General features: G+C 35.6%; 2 protein-coding genes across 33 annotated transcripts in view; both read right to left on the bottom strand.

Annotated features, from left to right (window-relative positions):
* Nucleotides 1-810: 810 nt before the first annotated feature.
* Nucleotides 811-12,705, bottom strand: LOC135102915 (low-density lipoprotein receptor-related protein 8-like). 25 transcript variants are annotated; one of them, XR_010269842.1, is made up of 5 exons: nt 12,135-12,637; nt 11,074-11,132; nt 7,939-8,147; nt 2,956-3,100; nt 811-1,024 (listed from the first exon to the last, which is right to left on the bottom strand). XR_010269842.1 is itself a non-coding variant. In XM_064008577.1 (4 exons), exons 3-4 carry the CDS (start codon nt 6,563-6,565, stop codon nt 2,888-2,890), a joined length of 225 nt encoding a protein of 74 aa, XP_063864647.1. In that variant the 5' UTR covers nt 6,566-6,622; nt 7,939-8,147; nt 11,074-11,326; the 3' UTR covers nt 1,031-2,887. The 25 variants fall into 25 exon arrangements, 2 of the variants coding, with proteins under 2 accessions (XP_063864647.1, XP_063864648.1); XR_010269848.1 differs by lacking the exon at nt 12,135-12,637 and adding an exon at nt 11,376-11,418 and having other exon boundaries at nt 7,939-8,178; XR_010269840.1 differs by lacking the exon at nt 12,135-12,637 and adding an exon at nt 11,376-11,415.
* Nucleotides 12,706-14,067: 1,362 nt separating this feature from the next.
* LOC135102912 (LITAF domain-containing protein-like) overlaps nt 14,068-21,161 on the bottom strand; it is a 34,094-nt gene continuing 27,000 nt past the window's right edge. For all 8 annotated transcript variants that reach the window (XM_064008572.1, XM_064008570.1, XM_064008573.1 and 5 more), the window contains one exon: nt 14,068-20,083. In XM_064008572.1, the coding sequence (XP_063864642.1) occupies nt 19,975-20,083 (109 nt within the window). In that variant the 3' untranslated portion in view covers nt 14,068-19,974. The remainder of the gene's footprint in view (nt 20,084-21,161) is intronic.

The following is a 21,161-nucleotide window of genomic DNA, read 5'->3' as shown; positions in this document are numbered from 1 at the left end:
ACTAAAAGATCCCACACATTGTTGACGTAGAGTTCATCCACTTAATGCTGACTGGGAAACTAGTGAAAGGTTTGACATGTTCAATCAGAACATATGGAAATATGATGTAAATTTTTTTTTTTAAACATTATAGAACTTGAAACCATTATTTTTCTTTGCCGTCTCCATTGGAATATTCTTTACCACTTTTTCCCCCATAGTGCCTTCCCTATACACACTGAATGATTAAATATATGTCAAACATTGTGACAAGAGTGGAAGCAAGAAAGCTTGTAGTGTAGTGTGGCTGGACAGTGTGAACACGTCCACAGGACTGCATGCGTTTTGTCCTTGCATCTGATATGATGTGACAGTAGGGTGGTGCTGTAACACGATGTGACATTGTGTGGCAGTGGAACAACAGTGAAACACCTCTTATTTGATTTGTTTGTGATTGTTTTCACAATGCAGCAGTGCCACTGCATAATGTGACACCAGGCTTTCTTTCCCCCTCTCTCGCAGACAAGCTGGCATGACTAGTGTTATGGCAAACTAGTAGTTTATTGAAGTAAATAATCTATGTTCAGTTTTGTGAACTGTACATGAAAATATGTATACATTACATATTGTATTGTATACAATATGAATTGAATTCTTCTTGAATTCCTCTTGAATTCCTTCAAGAGGGAGGTTTCAAGACACTTATTCATCAATTTTTGACCACTGCTTTGACTCTTTTATGGGACTGGCATTTCAGTGGGCATTTTTTTTTATTTGATTTTTGTTGCCCTTGGCCAGTGTCCTTCCTACATGAAAAAAAAAAAAAAAAAATGCATGTATTATTTTTATTTCAGATATGCTGTACATAATTACTTGTAATTTTTTGTTATTTTTCACTGAGTGGTATTTCTCACATTTGCTCTTGTTCAACACACCTACACAATCACAACTCTTCCCCCTTCCTGGTGATTCTTAGTTGTATTCACATCTCTGTCATTCCATCACCTGTTGCCTCTTACTATGGAGCACATGTTGGGTTGCATAGCTGAAAATTATTTTATATGATTTATTATCATATAAAGTAAACAAATTTGACATTCATTTTCCTATTTTAAGGGGTTTCACCGATCACATACTTATACAGAAAACATGTAAATCATTTAAAAATACCATTAAGTGTATTGTGGCAAATATAGGACAAAATTAGAGGAAGAAAAAATAAAAATCTTCATAAATAAACATGTGACAGAATATCATAGAAGAAATGTGTCTCAGAATTGCTTGTACATGTACATAATACTGAATGATACTGTTTCCCATCATGATGTCTGGTAAATGATAAGAATGAATTGGATATGCAATGTCTAGACAAATGCAACTTCTGAGACATGCTGTCCACAAAGTAGGGTGGATTTTTTTTTTTTTTTTTTTTTTTTTTTTTTATGTAGGAAGGGCACTGGCCAAGGGCAACAAAAATCCAATAAAAAAATATGCCCACTGAAAAGGGTCAAACAGTGGTCAAAAATTGATGAATAAGTGTCTTGAAACCTCCCTCTTGCAGGAATTCAAGTCATAGGAAGGTGGAAATACAGAAGCAGGCAGGGAGTTCCAGTTTACCAGAGAAAGGAATAAATGATTGAGAATACTGGTTAACTCTTGCATTAGAGAGGTGGACAGAATAGGGGCGAGAGAAAGAAGAAAGTCTTGTGCAGCGAGGCCGCGGAAGGAGGGGAGGCATGCAGTTAGCAAGATCAGAAGAGCAGTTAGCATGAAAATAGTGGTAGAAGACAGCTAGATATGCAACATTGCAGCGATGAGAGAGAGGTTAAAGACATTCAGTTAGAGGAGAGGAGTTGATGAGACGAAAAGCTTTTGATTCCACCCTGTCTTGAAGAGCAGTATGAGTGGAAACCCCCCAGACACGTGAAGCATACTCCATACATGGACGGATAAGGTCCTTGTACAGAGTTAGCAGCTGGTGGGGTGAGAAAAACTGGCGGAGACGTTTCAGAACGCCTAACTTCACGGAAGCTGTTTTAGCTAGAGATGAGATGTGAATTTTCCAGTTCAGATTATAAGTAAAGGACAGACCGAGGATGTTCAGTGTAGAAGAGGGGGACAGTTGAATGTCACTGAAAAAGAGGGGATAGTTGTCTGGAAGGTTGTGTCGAGTTGATAGATGGAGGAATTGAGTTTTTGAGGCATTGAACAATACCAAGTTTGCTCTGCCCCAATCAGAAACTTTAGAAAGACTGGAAGTCAAGCGTTCTGTGGCTTCCCTGCGTGATATGTTTTATCTCCTGAAGGGTTGGACATCTATGAAAAGACGTGGAAAAGTGCAGGGTGGTATCATCAGCGTAAGAGTGGATAGGACAAGAAGTTTGGTTTAGATCATTAATGAATAATAAGAAGAGAGTGGGTGACAGGACAGAACCCTGAGGAACACCACTGTTAATAGATTTAGGAGAAGAACAGTGACCATCTACCACAGCAGCAATAGAATGGTCAGAAAGGAAACTTGAGATGAAGTTACAGAGAGAAGGATAGAAACCGTAGGAGGATAGTTTGGAAATCAAAGCTTTGTGCCAGACTCTATCAAAAGCTTTTGATAAGCAGGACCCGGGTGCCACACACTCATCAATGTCTGTGGCAGAGAATTACACCCTCAGGAACAAAGATTTGGTGGGAAGTTTAGAAGAGTGGTTAAAGAATGAGATCTGTACTCATATGAAATGCATATGACAAGCCTAAATTATACAAAATATTAAAGAGTATCCTATCTGCACATCACTGTATACAAATGTGGATGACAGATCTTAATCATACTCATGAGACAGAATCCTTGTTGAAATATCCTAAGAATAATAAAAACATCCTTGGAAACCCCAGTAACTTCCTCTTTAGACTATCAGATGTAGAGATGAAGGGCCAAGATGTTTGAGAATACAGACTGAAGAGTGACACTCAAGTCTTCACCTTCACAGTTAAACTTCTTGATGAGTCTGTACCCTGGCTGGCACTGGCAGTAGTAGTTCAGCTCCACAGTGCTGACGCAGAGGTGCCCACACCCCCCATTCTTCTCCCGGCACTCATCAATGCCACACTGCAGCACCATCTCATCCTGCCACAAGGAAGGTATTTATTTCAGTACTGTGTGGATATAATGTTACTGTATGTAAAGCGTATGTACCTCACATCAGGGAGCGAGTGCTGACCGACAAAGGAAGAGCAGAGTCCTGTAAGCGTAAATGGAGCAGTGTTACCAGCAAAATTAAGAAAGGATTAAAAATTGTAATTAGCCCCTTTGAATTAGAGCCCATGTCAAGTGAAGTAATAGAGGCATTTCATCAGTATTATGTGGAATACACAAAACTGGTGGAACTAGAGCCAGAAAAGTCAGAGGAGCTAAATGAAGAGCTGGAACACAATCAACGAGTTCACCATGAAATATTAGAAAGTATAGAATGTAAAAGAAAGGAGTTAAAGAATGACAGAGGATCAATTTGTCCTAGCAAACGGTCTAGGCATTCTAGAGTCTCATCTACTTCATCACGTTCATCAGCAGCACAAAGAAAGCAAGAAGCAGCAGCAAAGGTAGCCAGACTTAGAAAGGAAATGGAATATCATGATAGTTTAGCAGAGGCAGAAGCAATGTTCTCAAAGAAAAAGAAGAGAGAGATTTAGCAGTCGCTAGTGCAGAACTTAATGCTCTTAGCTTAGTTGAAGAAGAAGTAAAAATGCTTCCAGGTAATGATGAAAGTGTAGAGAAGCAAACTTATCTTCAACAATACATAGAGTCACAAAATGAAATGAAAGCACAAGCAATTCCAAAACAACAAAGTGACAATGCCATGCCTCACAAATATGTTACATTCCATGACCCACAGGAACCTTCTTCTTGCAATAGAGATAATGGATTGATGATAAATGAAGTAGATGGACAAATATTTAGTGAACCTCAGGTAATAAATCTCAACCCTACAGCTCAAAGTCTTGTACCAAGCTCTCGTAGACACACTCATAATGTCAACATGCCTAATAATGTGAGACAGAATCATCAATCCTTTTCTCATCCTGGAGGAACCTTTGCAATCAACATACCTGATCCCAAGTGGAGCCTCCATCCAATAGAGCCTAACACTTTTGATGGAGAACCCATGGAATTTCCAAGTTGGTTGAAAAACTTTGAAACTTATGTAGTCTAAAACTTCTATTGGTAAAGAGAGACTTGCCTACTTAGATAGGTATACAACTGGTGAGGCAAAGGATGCCATTAAAATGTTAATGCACTTTAACTCTGATGCTGACTATGTGCAGGCAAAGAAAATTCTTAGTGATAGATTTGGAAACAAAAGAATCATAGCTGATGCTTACACAAAAAAGTTAATGAATTGGCTACCAATCTCTCCGCATAATGGTCCAGCATTAACAGCACTCAGATTTTTTGAAGTGCTGTTTAGCTGCAATGAAACACACTTCTTACTTGTCATTTCTGAATGACCCGAGAGAGCAGAGAAAGGTGCTAGCAAAACTCCCTGAACATATTGTTCATGACTGGAGAAAGCAAGTAATGATATATCTTGATACTAACAGTAATAACAACACTCCTAGTAGTGATGAAGAGCACCACCCACCCTTTGAAATGTTATGTGAATTTATCCAGAAAGAAGCAAAAGGGGCAAGCAATCCCTTTGTTTCCTGGAATTCAGTAAGTAGGGAAGTAAATGATTGGATCAAAACTCAAACAAGGGCAACCAATTGGAAACCAAGGGAGTCAAACATCATGACAAAGAATAGAGGGAGTAGAACTTTCATGGCTAAAGCAATTGAGGAAAAACCAATGTGGTCATTCCAAAGTAAAAGTAAATGTACAAGCCAACCAACAGTATCCCAAGGACCATGATAGTTCCTGTATGGTTACATCATGTTAGTAATGAAGAGAATAAAGTTTTAGTGTATGCCCTGCTGGATGAGCAGTCTGATGCTTCATTCATCAAGGAAGGCACTCTGAATAAATTGGGAGTTAGTGGACCATCAGTGTCACTTAATATCCACACAATAAGTGGAAAACAAATCACTGATTCTACCAAAATTCATGGACTTAAAGTAAGAGGTTATAATGAAGAAGTGGAAATATCAATCCCTTCAGCATATTCAACAGAAAACATTTCAGCTGGACGGAGTCAGATACCAAGGCCCGAGACTGCTTGTGACTGGCCCCACTTAAAGGCAATCTCTGACAAACTAATGAAATATGACCCAAACGTTGACATAGGATTCCTCATTGGTCTTGATTGTGCAGAAGCCATTATGGCAGAAGAGCAAATCGCAGGTGATAGCAAGAAGCATCTCTATGCTCATAGGACAGAGCTAGGTTGGGGGATCATTGGTAAAATCTCACCCCATTCAAGTCCATTGAAGGATACAGTGGTAGTCTACAGAACAGTGACACAAGAAGTAGAAATCAATGAAGAAAAGAGGGTTAATTTCTTAGTGTTTCCTGCTAAAACCAAAGAGATGATTAATCCTTCTCAAGTGAGAAATATGTTTGAACTTGACTTCAGTGATAGAAAGTCAGCTGACACTCCATTATCATATGAAGATAAAAGGTTTATGAGTAAGATGAAAGAAGGAGTACATCAGCTGAAGGATGGCCATTATGAGTTCCCCTTCCTCTTAAAGATGATAACGTCAAGCTTCCAAACAACAAACTATTAGCAGAGCAGAGACTCAAGAAGTTAAGAGCTAAACTTGAGAAGGATAATCAACACGAAGGTGATTACAAAGTGTTCATGGATGATATGATTACAAAGGGTTATGCAGAGGTTGTACTGACAAAGGATTTAGTTAGGAATGATGGTAAGGTCTGGTACATTCCACATCATGGAGTCTATCATCCGAGAAAGCCAAAGAAGTTGAGAGATGTCTTTGACTGTAGTGCAAACTACAGGAACCAGTCATTAAACAGTCACCTGTTACAAGGCCCAGACCTTACCAACAAACTTACTGGAGTGTTGTGTAGGTTTAGGCAAGAAAGCATTGCACTTGTATGTGATATAGAAGCAATGTACCATCAAGTGAAGGTCAACCCAGAACACAGAGACATGTTAAGATTCCTTTGGTGGGAAAATGGTGACCTTAATAATGAGATAGCTGAATACAGGATGACAGCTCACCTGTTTGGAGCTACATCATCTCCAAGTGTAGCCAACTTTACACTTAAGAAAGCTGCAGATGATTACGGGTGTGGATCTGATGCAGCCAAGTTTGTAAGAAACATCTTTTATGTTGATGATGGTTTGAAGTCAGTTGCTACAATGGATGAAGCTGTCACTCTTATTCAGCAGAGGAAAGAATTATGTTACAAGGAAGGTTTTAACCTTCATAAGTTCTTGTCAAACAACGAAGCTGTATTAGCTGCAATTTCTCCTCATGAGAGAGCAGATGGAATTAAAAGTTTGGATTTTAGTAAGAATGAAGACACACTGCCTATAGAAAGAACTTTGGGAGTTGAGTGGTGCATAGAATCTGACACATTTCAATTTAGAATAAAGCTGAAAGACAAGCCACTCACCAGAAGAGGCATTCTGTCAAGTGAGCTCTATATATGATCCATTAGGTCTAGTGTCACCTCTCATACTGACTGGAAAGCAAATTTTACAAGAATTATGTAAGAATGCAGTTCAATGGGATAATGAGGTGCCAGATTATGTCAAACCTAAATGGATAAAGTATCTCCTGATCATGATGGCCTAGTATGAAAGGTTAAGGTCCTGGTGTCAGACTGTAATTTTGACAACCAGGGAAGATGCACAAAGGCAAACAGGACCATCATAGAGAGGCCAATACATAGTCTAGTATTGCTGTTAGAAGGTAATGCATAATAATAGACCGGAGCATCCCCGCCAAGGAGCCAGTGTAACAAAACATATTATGTGCTAATCCTAGATTTAAGGTGCATACTAATGTTAATTTAAGGTAAATTGTTACACAATTTAGGGGAGCCATGTTACTGTACGTAAAGCGTACGTACCTCACGTCATTATTCCTCGGCTTTTATAAGTGAAATGTTCAATAGTTTTCTATTTGCATGAAAACGTGTAATATGTGTAAGTATCAGTATTTAATGCTATATTAAGCACTGAAGCTGATGCTCACTTGTTGGTAGTGTGGGGGTTAACCCGCTGGTTGCCTGCAAGCATCACTCATGGCCAAGTCGCGCTCAGACAAAGACGGGCAGGATGGTGACCGAGGTAAATACTTCAATTTTGTAGTAAAAACTGATTGTCATAGTGCCAAGTTAATCGCATGTATTGTTAATGAATATTATAATATGTTGAAAGTGTTTAATATCAGTGTATAATGTTATTTTGTAAGAAATTGAGACCGAGAACTTGTTTGCAGTTCTTACGGTCATGCCTACCTCATCAATAAACGTGTCAGGGAGAACTGCCTTTCCTCGACCCTACAATGATGGGTGTGATCAGTAAAACAGATCACCTGAGAGCCAATTGATGCCCAGCCAGTGCGGCTACATATAATGTTGTATACTTTTACTCTCTACATGATGCTATTGAGAGTTTACTTGTTAATCAAAATCTACACTAGTGTTAGATGACTGGCACCAATATGTTTAATTCAGTTTGGGATGACATTTTTCAGAAACAAAGAATCCAATAGAGTTACTTAATGGCAGTATCTTCTGTCCTAGAGAAACCTCCAAACAATTTCAAAAGTCTAGCATGAAACAAACAAAGTGGGTTAAGGAGTACACTGAGTGAATGAGTGAGTCACATAAGCAAAGAAGTCTCCTCATCTCCCCATTACTGCAAGAAAAAAAACATCAACTCACCAACAACAGAATGTAAGAAGATCTACAAATCTAGTATGAAATAATGAAGGAGATGAGGACTTGAATGACTGAGTGAGCGAGTGACATAAGCAAGGCAGTCTCCTCACCTCTCCACTACTGCAGCCATTGATCCTTTCACAAAGGCACTGCTTCTAAATGCACTTGCCGCCAGTTTCTTCAGTTCCCCCTGACAGTCTCTCATGCAGTTTCCATCAGCACCGTCCAACACCCAGATAAGGATGTCAGTGCACTCAAAAAGTTCCTCCAGTAGGTCTGGCAGGACATGCCACCAATGTCCCAGATATTCAGCTTGTAACTGTTGAGGACATAGATCGAGCTTGTACTACCTAGTGAAGATTTATTTATTTATTTATTTATTTATTTTTATTTATTTATTTATTTATTTTTATTTATTTATTTATTTATTTATTTTTATGTAAGAGGAGCACTGGCCTAAGGTAACAAAAGGAATGGGAAAAAAAAAGCTCACTGAGTTGCTAGTCCCCAAAATAGATTCAGTTTTATGTACCAGGAAAACAAATTGAGCTATTTTCTATTAAGGGACACAGATTCAAATATACTTACTGAAAACAAATGCTTTCCTGCAACTACCAAAGACACAAATCCACCTTTACTTATATTGGAAACAGAATCAATCTTGCATTTACTAAGGACACATATTCATCTGGTATGTACTAGGAACACACACTCATATTGTATTAGTGGGAATACATATTTATCTCATACCAACTGGGAATGCAGCTGCAGACTGCATGTATTTAGGACACAATTTAGTTTATATTGAGACTAATTCAGCTTATATCTATCTAGAATACAATAGCAATAGTGCATTCACGAACCTGGTGAGGTTCTGGCATTTAAGTTATGTTATTTGGGTTACTGGGGGTGTGTGTGGCCAAAATACCTCAAAACACACTCACAACACGCCAAGACATCCACAAAGTTCACCCAAACGCACCCAAACCACACTCATAACATCCTAAGAAACAACAAAACTCACTCAAACACACACACAAAAAAAAAAAAAAAAAAAAAAAAAAAAAATCCCTAACAAAACTCAAAGACAAACCCAAGACATTGAAAACACACCTAAATATGAGAAAACTCATTCAATCACACCTAAAACACGCTTAAAATATCCAAAACACACTCAAAACATATCACAACACCTCAAAATACTAAAAAAAAAAAAAAAAAACTCACCCAAATCACAATAAAAACATCCTAAACACTCAAAATACCCTGATATACTCACAAAACTCACACAAGACAATCAAAATATGCTGAAAACATCCAAAACACACCAAAAACATCCCACAACAACTTATAATACCCATCAAATTTACACAAACACACACAAAACACTCTCAACACCCCAAACTCGCCAAGAAGAAATCACCCAAACACACTCAAAACATCTAATGCACATCCAAAAAATCCCAAAATTAATTCAAACACACCAAAACACACCCCACAACACCACCGAATATGACCAAAACTCACCAAAACGCACCCAATACACATCATACAGTCAAATACACCTAAAAGACCCCACACACAAAAACTTATCCACACCAAAAAAAAAAAAAAAAAAAATCTCACAGCACGTCAATATACCCCCAAAACCCACCCAAAACACTCCACAACATACTCAAGACATCCCATATGACTAATAATACGTAAAATACACAGAAAAACATTTTTTGCCCCAATTAAAACACCCTAAATTCACCCATAACACACAGGTAACAGCAAAAAATACATCCCAAGCACATCTAAACACCTCCAAAACATATTCAAAACACACCACAACACTCCTAAATACACCCAAAACACTTAAAACATCCAAAACACACGAAATATTACAGAAAAAGGAAGGGCAGGAAGGGAAACTAAGCTAAACGTTGTCATCTTGGTTATACCTGTTATACCTGCTCCTCCATTTCTCCTTATTTCTTCCTCCTCCTCTTCCATTTCTCTGATTTTTCTCCTTCTACCTACACACCTGAGTTTGGAAACAGCTGGAAACACCTAGAAAATACTGGAATTTACGGTAAATATTGATGAGGAGACACTGGAGCCGAGCGAGTCCCGGATCCTTGATGACGTCACAGCGGCCAGCCCGCTGGATTACGTACGTAATGTATTTAATTTTGAAATTGACCTCTAGAAAAAATGCAGCTAGGCTCGAATGCCTTATATATATTGATTTGATAATTACTCTAATTAATATTCACAATATCAAAACATCTCCAGCCTGAGCAGTTGTAAAGAAATATTAATATGAAATATGGAAAAGTGTTGGAACATTGACACCATTAAAAACACTGAAAAGTCCACCCATTTCACTTTACACACGTAAAAAAACACTTTAAAAAAATCTGAACTATTTTTTCAAGCATTGCAAAGTTAGTTACAAGCTAAAATATTGAAATAAAAAATAAAAAAAAATGACAAAATCACCGCTTTTAACGGGATCATAAGCCTTTTCAAAGTCCACATACTTAACTTTACAGGAACGCAAAACACTTTAAATATCATAAACGATTTTTTCACGCAATAAAATCTTCATTAAAGCTTCAAATAAAAGAGCCAAGAATCGGGTTGGGTAAAAATAACCGTATAAACCGCCCTTTATTTACGCATAAAACAACAGCAAATTCAGAACATTTACTTAACTGAAGCAAGAAAAAAACTCTTGAAAAGCATCAAGCTATTTTTAGAAACCATAAAATCTTACTATACAAGTAAAATAAAGTCATTCAGAAAAATAGAAAAAAATCTTGGAACCGACAAGTTGGCGCAAGCAACAATGCATCATGGCGGCCCTCGGGGGCGACCTGGGAGGGGGAGCCAGCCGCCATAATACCTCAATTATTCCTTCATGACAATAAAACCAGGCAATGGCGGATATATCTGACCAGCGGATATGAAGGGTAGACATATGGCTCCATCTTGTGATATGTTTGGCTTACAATAAGTGAGAGATGAAGCAAATAAAGGCTGAAAACACTGACGCCCGATCTCTACCTCAGCTGACAGCTTGTTTACATATTGATGAACTTTCAATATTTCTCTAAATCTCCAACTGTTTCCAGACTCAGATGTAAACAAAATCTAAAAATAAATCAACCTCAAAAAATACCTAAAAAACGACTAATTAAACCTAAATAAATGAGGACGAAGGCTGACTAAGGGGTGGCTGGCAACGCTGGACTAACCTTACATATTCATGCCTCTCTGGTGCTGCTCAGTGGTGGTTGATGCAGGGAGAAGCTGCCTGGAATAAGGAAACACTGGTTAATAGAGCGTGTGGGGCAAGACTGACCAATGCTGACGAAAACACTAGCCAGCCAGCCACTGCCCTCCTTCCCCAGCGCCACCTGTTACTGGTCCTTCAACCACAACCACAAACATACACACAAAAGTTCACATGTTATCAAATAACATGTCAAATAATATCCTCATTTCCCTTGCCCCACTCCACACCTGCTACATGATTATGAACGGAAACATCACTCACTGCTGCACCGTCTCACCGTAACAAATACAAACGAGCGCAGGATAGACTCAACTAAAATGTTCTCTCTCTCTCTCTCTCTCTCTCTCTCTCTCTCAGCCACAAAAAAAAAAAAAAAAAAAAAAAAACAGGGTTTTGAAGGGTGTTTCTCCAGTTAATAAAGTCGAAATGTTGTAGATATGTTAATAGAACTGTACAAAACATCTTAAAAAACATCTTAAAAAAAAGTGTCACTTAAATTACAGGCCTTTAAAGGCGTGTTTCTCCTGTTAGATTTTTTGAAAAGAAGTTAATCTGTCACAAGAACCATAAAAACACCCTTGAAAACCCGTGGAACTACTGAGAGAGAGAGAGAGAGAGAGAGAGAGAGAGAGAGAGAGAGAGAGAGAGAGAGAGAGAGAGAGAGAGAGAGAGAGAGAGAGGGATGATAGCCAGTTTTGGTTGATGCCTTCAGACAGTAGTGACTGTAGAGTCAATATGTATTGTAAAAACTTGACAAAACAAAAAGGAAAATAGTATTACAATGAGTTGAACTGTGAAGATATTAAAAAAATGTTTATAACATGTTTTACTTACACTTGCTATTTTCTACAGTTAATCATTGAATGCTGAATGTCATGTATATGTATAATACTCAGCTACAATACTGGATCTTCGTTGTTACCTCTTCTTAACTTTATATCCTCATAAATAATGGTTAGAAGGTAATTTTCACGCATATTGAGTCTGGATGTGGGACAAATATACTCTTCAGCAGCTTACCTCATATATGTCCTTTCCAGCAGATTTCTTGCACATGCCTGTATGATGCTTTCTGCTACACTAATCGTGTTAGATGCCTCTGCCTTGGAAAGCCCTTTGTCTCTAGCTGAGGCTCTGGAAATACTTTTAAGAGTGTGATGAATGCAACGGTAGTGTCTCAGATAACTCCTGTTGAAAAAAAGATATCCCTGCTCCTGAAGTTGTGGAGAAAACTGAGACTCAAGTCATGCCTTTATCCCAGTGTGGTGCTAACATGGATGTGCACTTATTCCCTCCACCACCATCCCATCAGTGACAATGGTAATGATGAGGAAGATGTGACGTATTAAGCTTCCTGTAACCCCCAGGGAGACAGAAACTAGGGTTAAAGTGAAAATTGGAGTGTTGAGTATGGCAATGAAGCATGCACATACACATTGCAAAAACTTTGTCTTTGCCAACATTACCTTGGAAAATTCTTGACTTCAAGGAATGAAGAGCTGAAGCTGGAATGGAAGAGGAAGAGAAAACATGCATTTATCTCCAAACAACAATGAGCAGATGCATGTGTAGCAATGAAGGAAAAACTGGTTTCATTGCCATGAGTGTTACGTACTGTGCTTTGACCTGTATTTAATTGAGTACCATATTCTTTACACTGAAATACTCTGAGGGTAGGCATTTTAGGGAAAACCATTTTGTTTGCAATATTGTCACAAACATGCAAAAAAAAAAAAAAAAAAAAAAAAAAAAAAAAAAAAAAAAAAAAAATATATATATATATATATATATATATATATATATATATATATATATATATATATATATATATATATATATATATATATATATATATATATATATATATATATATATATATATATATATATATATATATATATATATATATATATATATATATATATATATATATATATATTATTTTCTTGTTTTCTACTTTTCATTTTTGGAAGTATAAACTGTGAAGTTGACTGCTGAGTAGTGGAAGTGCACCAGAAGCTGCCCCATCACCATGCAAAGCAAGACATGGCCCAGCATTGTGCCCAACTTTCAGAGAAAGTTTTACAAGTATTGTAAGAAATATAGCAACACCCAGAAATATTACAAGGATCACAAGTCATACTTGTATAACTGGCACATACAATGCTAATGTCAAACCATTTCCTGATGGACCTCTACACCTCCCTTCCTCCCACCAGCCATGTGGTTGGTTACAAGAAATGGGTGTTATGTAGACACTCCTCCCTTAATGAGTACCAGAGCTATGATGAATGATTTTATGTGGTTCATGTGTTAAATGTATGTGATTTAATTAGAAGAAAATAGTCAAAAGAATTAGCATGTCTAGATATTATCATCTTAATGCTTTTGCCATCATATATATATATTATATATAAGACAGTGGCATCATGTGTTGGTATGCACTGTTGTATCTATAGAGAAGTTGCATTACAGGCTAAAGAAAAACATTGAAGGTGAGCCATCTGGACAATCATCGTTGAGTACAACACAGAACAATGAAAAAGTGCATATGTCTCTTCTTGCAAATTGTAGAACCATCTGCTTTTGTAATATCATATAACTGTTGTACTAGTGCATCCTACACATTCTGTTATACTTATTCAGCATAACAGTGTCACAAAACTTATGCTGAACTTCAACAAATAGAAGGAACACAAGTTTAAGGGAACTTATGGATAAAATCATAGATTTTATCTACTTCACCTACAAAACTGTAGCAGATGATGAATTTTACATTATTGGTTATGTATGACCTTTGGACAAATCAGCATTCATTATGGTGGAAATTTCTCAAAAGTTAAATTCACAGAACTTGTAGAATTTATAAAGCACTGGAAATATAAACTTTTGAGAAATTTCTATATAGAATAAATGTTGATATTGAAGATTGCTATAAAAAAAAAAACAAGAACAAGAACATTAAGTATTTAATTGAGAAAATAATGATACATTTGTTAGTAATAGTAAAAATACTATAGTATATGGCAGACTTATACATGTGATGTGATAAAATTTTAACATCAAACTGTATCTCTTTGCTAAAATAATGCATCATAGTAAAGATATATGCAAAAATTCTACAAAGTATTTGAGAACAACTCAAATAGAATTATATACTGTGTGTGTGTGTTGTCATGCTGGTATTTAGTCCTACCAGAATCTGTGAACATTGAGAAGTTACATTATAAGTAATATTCCTTTATATATTTTTCTTTCTTTTCATATATAGGAGATTAAAAGGTGTTCCTACACTAATTAATTTAATATAACATATAATTATATTAAACCCAATCTGAAGTGCCTAAAAATAAAAATTATGGTCAGTATGAGTTATCAGAAGACTCTATTTTAGATATGCAGCATTAATAAGCTGATTTCACAACTTCTAAATATTTCTTTAATGCCATTTGCAAAACAATACCCATGTTACATTTGGTTCAGACAATGATTGGTGTCTCATTTGCTGCATATTATAAAAACTAATAACTCAAACTGTCCAATAGTTCCAGGAACATATTTCAAACCTCACATTTGCTCAAATTCACAGGAACCCTGGCAGAAACATCTTAAAAATAAGTTAAAAGAGTGCAAAAAATGTTGAGAGCTTGATATGAATGAGTTCTATGAGCTCTTGCTGCACAAGTCTTGACTGAGATTCTTATTGATAGTAATCAACAAACATTGATTACTTTTCCAACATTCTAATGGCATATACATTAACTATACAATCTGGCACATGATTGTATTTATAACTGCAGCCAACAGATCTCATTACTAGAATTCAAGATAATTATAACAATGTGAATTCCCTTTGGTCAAATATGTGCCTCATAAAAAGCAGTTACTTCTAACTAGTGTCATAATTATTTTGCATTATTTATTTACTTTTTGTAATATCAACAAAAACACGTATTGCATGACTTTGAATTTGAAGTGTATTATTATTATATGAGACTTCAAGCACCAAGACAATATTTGATTATGTGGCACTAAGTTGTTACAGGACAATATTAGGTATTACAGAGAAAACCATCCAAACATGAGGACATGAGACACATGATAGGAACAGAAGAGTAAACTGTGATGTGTCAGTTGAACAACTACCAAGAAATTGTCAACATTATAGACAGTGGGCAATGACTGTGTGATCAGGAAAGGGAAGGTCATGATTCACTAAATAATCATGGCATCATTTGAAATCACAGCCCCTTTTCATTTACTAAGCATCTTTTTTATTTATTTATTTATTTTTTTTTAACAAGTACCCCTGCAGTATAACATTGCTCATGCAGATGCTTAAAAATGTCACAGGTACTTAATTTTATACATAAAAAATGAGTATGTGCTTAGAATGTGTCACTAAATATCATGAGTATACATACAGTAATAAAAGTCCATTCTAGAAGTGGCATTGAATTTCTTTAAGAAGGGTAATATGGTGGAGCTCTTACAAGTCGTGGGTGACTTACATCTTTAATGATGAGAGTACTCCATCATATGTCATAATTCAAGAACTGTCATATTGGTACACAAGAAAAGTCACATACAAAATATTGATTTCAAGATTCTTTTATATTTTTTATGGTGCTTTAAAGTGATGATATACAAATTCTTGCCACTCATAAAAAATGTAGGTTGGATCCACATGATGACAAATTAAGTTTAAAGCAATGGTGGATCTTTTTTTTTTTTTTTTCTTATTTAGCACCACAATGCTGCCATCACAGTTATCTTCTTTAACATGTTACAGTATAATGCTTTACTGACTCCTCTCACATCTGAAAAATCCTAGTTTTCAAACAGATGGTGGGAATTAAAGGGATATATAAATGAAAATGAAATCAAATATTCACCTGAAGTTCTTTCCTGGTCCACACTCCTGCCAAACTTTAAACCTACATGGTGTGGCCACAACTAAGGAGAGGGACTGATCTAAACAGACAATGGAGTGAGCAGGTCAAGTCATCCTTGAAGATTCTAGATTGTTGTGGGTGCCTTTAGAGCAGCTAGTGTGATTGTTAGAAGTAACTGTGATCTCAACTTAAGCAAATGACTGGTAAAGATGGTTGCCAAGAAAGCAACCAATAAACACACGCACTCACATATACATGTACATATATATATATATATACATATATCAGTGCTGGGCACTTCCGCCAATTAGTCTGCAAATCTGCAATGGCAGAAATTCCATTTCATTTGCAGATTTGCATTTGCGGCAAAAAGGTCACTAATTTGCAGATTAGTGTTTGTGGTATTACTTCTGCTAACCTCCACTAACACATGGAGGAACCATCCTGGTTCCCAGCGTGCCTATCTCTGTTAAAGGCTAGTTTACACGAGACAGTTATAGTTTAAATTCAAGTGTGCAAGTAACTTGTCAAGTAAGAAACGTCTTGCCAGGCAAGCTCCCAAGCAAGGCAAGTGACAAGCCAGCAATTCTATTTTAAGGTAAGTTGCCTCTCAATGGCCACTGACTGCTTGTGTCCATACTTGAAGTAGCAGTAGTGTATGTATGGTCAATCTTAGTCATGAGAAATAGTTTTCTTTATATCTTAAAAAAAACAAAAAAATGAAACTATGAATGCTTATCTACAGCATTACACTGCAAACAGAGTGAAAAGATTTAAGAACTACTGATGATAAAATTTTTGTTTACATTTTGTGTTTGTAGTGTCAGGTTTTTGTGGCAGAAGACTGCAAACATTGTGTAGTGATTTGTGATATTGGATTTGCTATAGTGATTTAAACAATCTTGAAATCTGCAGAATTGTGATTGCAAAAGTTCTGCAGTAAGTTAGCTGATTTGTGATAGCGGAAGTTCAAACCCGTTAGTGATGCCCAACTCTGATATATATATATATATATATATATATATATATATATATATATATATATATGTATATGAGTAGTGTTGCAGGAGAATGCTCCAAGTGCCATTTTTTAAAAACACCAGAAATCACTCCTGAAGTTTGCCAATATTGAAACCCATACATCTTGTTTCAATCATATGATTTTTGTGAAATATGTAGCAAATTAATCCTTAAGGTAGTAACAGCTTCCTACAGAGACAAAGAAAATTTCAATCAATAAAACCAATTAGTAGTTATTAATGTTAAAGCTCATCATGTATATGAAGAATTAAGTGTTAATTTTCTTTTCACTTTGTTTTCTTTTTTCTAAAGCAAGGTCCACTGGCTAAGGCCAACGAAAATTTTGAATTAAAAGTTCCACTAATATGCCGGTTCCCATTCTATCTGACATAGAGATGTCAGATAGAATGTAAAAAAAAAGAGAGAAAAAAAAAAGTAAATGTCTTGAGACCTCCCCCTTGAAAGAGTTCAAATCATAGGAAGGAGGAAATACAGAAACAGGCAGGGAATTTCAGAGTTCACCAGAGAAAGGGATGAATAATTGAGAATAATAGTTAACTTTTGCATTAGAAAGGTAGACAGTTTAGGGATGAAATAAAAAAAAAAAAAGACTTGTGCAGTGAGGCCATGGGAGGAGGGGAGGCATGCAGTTAGCAAGATCAGAAGAGCAGTTAGTGTGAAAATAGCAATTGAAGATAGCAAGAGATGCAATATATTAAGGTTCTAGACAAGGCTATAAACAGCACAAAATAGTGATTCACAATGCTAGTGTAAAGTGGCAAGGATAGAAGCGAGACTGAGATGTGTGTGTGTGTGTGTGTGTGTGTGTGTGTGTGTGTGTGTGTGTGTGTGTGTGTGTGTGTGTGTGTGTGTGTGTGTGTGTGTGTGTGTGTGTGTGTGTGTGTGTGTGTGTGTGTGTGTGGGAAAATGCTCCAAGCCCATTGGCTCAGCGCTATGTCAGGGCAATATGATGGCACCATTGACCAGCCACACATGATGTCCTATGACATCATGCCACGTCAGGGCCAGCCGCCATGCTGAGTGGCTAGCTGTGGTGACTCACTTTACTCAAGGTGCTTGAAGTATTTTACCACAGAGTAGAAGGCTCCTATGCTTCTGTGTCAAATAAGAAAAATAATACTGTATAATCTATAGCATTTTTAACCATTTTGGCTCAGTGGGATATTGCTCTAACTCCACAAGGTAGGACACACTTTGAGGTACTGTCTGTGTGTGAAAACAGGATTTTCATTGTGGGTGGCGCTTGGAGAGTTCTCCCACAGTACTACTCATATATATGTATATATATATATATATATATATATATATATATATATATATATATATATATATATATATATATATATATATATATATATATATATATATATATATATATATATATATATATATATATATATATATATATATATATATATATATATATATATATATATAAACACGCACAAATGGCATGTGGCATGCATGTGGCTAATTCCGATTGGTTAATCTAGTTCCTATATATTTAGCATTATACAGATTCAATGTGATAAAATATTATATCACTCCATTTAATCTAATGGCAACAAAAAATTTACCAAAACTGAAATACTAACATACTTAAAAAATACTATAAGGATCATTTACTTCGTTAGAATTGCAGGATGCAAAACAATCACTTTTACCAAGGGGGGAGGAGGGAGGGAAATTTCTAAATATCATAATGATAAATGATGGAGGGAAGCATTATCTACATATGTAGTGCCAAGCTAATGTGTACTGTGAAAAAAAAAAAAATAAATAAATAAAATAATAATAATAATATTAATGAAATAAATAAATAAAGTAAAAAGAAAAAAATAACATAATAAATGAAAATGAAAAACAAGAAAGTGAAAATAAAATACTGAACACAATAATGCACCTTCCTACTAAGATAACTTAATTATGAAGCTAATATATATATATATATATATATATATATATATATATATATATATATATATATATATATATATATATATATATATATATATATATATATATATATATTGCACTGCACTACAGTGCAGCCATCATTATTATTTTCAGATATTATCATCTAACTGCTTTACTGACTTTCATCTCACATCTGAAAGGATCTAATTTTCAAACACTGAAAAAAAAAAATAAAATAAAATCAATAAATAAATAAAACATGGAAGACAAAACATATGTCTATTATGAATACAACATAAATAACCATTAAATAAGACAAATTTATGAATCACATAATAATAGATAATTTCTAACTCATTAATATTATAACTTAGCAACAGTAACAAACATGTGGAAGGTGTTCTGTCCACTCTGCCACTATATGGCAGTTGGAAGAATTTGGCTGTATGATAGAGAAATGCAAATCAATACAAATAATAAGACTACAACTTTCTCCTCTATTTTACTTCTTCCTTACTTATGATATTTTTTTACTATATTAAGTGTTTTCTTTAATAACTGTGTTTTGATGTCAAGGTTTACTTTTCTTTTGTCTAGATCAGAACAAGTGCATTGAAACTCAAAGTTTCTACATTATTGTTCAAAATTTGATTGAATGCTAGCTAACTATTCATATATGCTTTAACATATTTGTGTATAAAATCTGTTTATGACAAATTTTAGAGGATAAAAAAAAAATCCATTGATCATATATGGACGGCCAGGAGTTGTGTGGTCTAACACTCACAAGGCACAGAAAGTTGGTAGGCCTCTCGGATGTGTCGTTTATCTCCTCTTGTACATCTGTATATAAAATCTGCTTACAACAAATCTTAAAGAGGAAAATCTGAGTAACATTCACAAAAAATCTTAAAATTCCATTGATCATATATGGACGGCCAGGAGTTGTGTGGTCTGAGTACCATTCACAAGGCACAGGAAGTTGGCAGGCCTCTTGGATGTGTAGCTTATCCCCTCTTGTATTTGCCCAAGAAGGAGTTGCAGTGTGGGCAGCTATGTTCAACATCCATGCAATCATTCATACAGCAGGGAATAAGGCAGCATCCCATCCAGCACCTAAAAAAAAAAAATAAATAAAAAAAAAAAAAAATAAATAAATAAATAATTAAAATCTAACAATAATGATAATAATAATAATAATGATAATAATAATAATAATAATAATAATAATAATAGTAATAATAATAAATAATAATAATAATAATAATAATAATAATAATAATAATAATAATAATAATAAATTTTAAAATAATACTAATAAAGAAATTCTCCAAATGAATAATAAAAAAGTTAATTGATTAAATTAAACATTAAGTAAAACTTCAAACAAACTGGGTCAAGCTATTATGCATTTCAGGAGCATTATCGCATTGTTTTTCAGGAATAACTCTCAAACAAACTGATGAATTTGGATCATACATTGATAGAGTGTGTTTCAGGCACTGTGCTAATTTTCATAATTATCAAGTACAAAAAGCAAATAGCAGAGGCACTTTCTACAGCAAATTCACTGCATGTAAGACCCACCCAGCTGCCTGATGCATGAAAGTATTAGGACATTGTTGTGACATCATAATGCATCCCATTGTTATCTTCACCACTGAGATGCTACCATTCCTGCCACTGCCAGTATAAATGTGAATCTACCTGGTTACTTTTACCTAGTATCAGCAAGCTACTCTAATGGCATTTGAAAGAACAGAGCCTGTCATTGCCTTTTACAAGACATTTTAACACAGGAGAGGTATCTCCCAAGACCTTTTTTGTAGGAGAGGCACCATCCAAGGGGAGAGAGAGAGAGAGAGAGAGAGAGAGAGAGAGAGAGAGAGAGAGAGAGAGAGAGAGAGAGAGAGAGAGAGAGAGAGAGAGAGAGAGAGAGAGAGAGAGAGAGAGAGAGAGAGAGAGAGAGAGAGAGAGAGAGAGATGCCAGTCCCAAACAAAATCAAAAGTGGTCATAAAAAATTAAAGGATGTGTATTGTAACCTCCCTCTTGAAAGAGTTTAAGTCACAGGAAGGAGGAAATACTGAAACAGGCAAGAAATTCCAGAGTTTACCAGAGAAAGGGATGAATAATTGAGAATAATGGTTAACTCTTGCATTAGAGAGGTGGATAGAATAATTGTGAGAAAGAAGA

This window comes from Scylla paramamosain, chromosome 8, assembly GCF_035594125.1.
Source record: "Scylla paramamosain isolate STU-SP2022 chromosome 8, ASM3559412v1, whole genome shotgun sequence".
In the NCBI taxonomy this organism is placed as follows: domain Eukaryota; kingdom Metazoa; phylum Arthropoda; class Malacostraca; order Decapoda; family Portunidae; genus Scylla; species Scylla paramamosain.
This window is presented reverse-complemented; position numbering and strand designations above follow the sequence as displayed.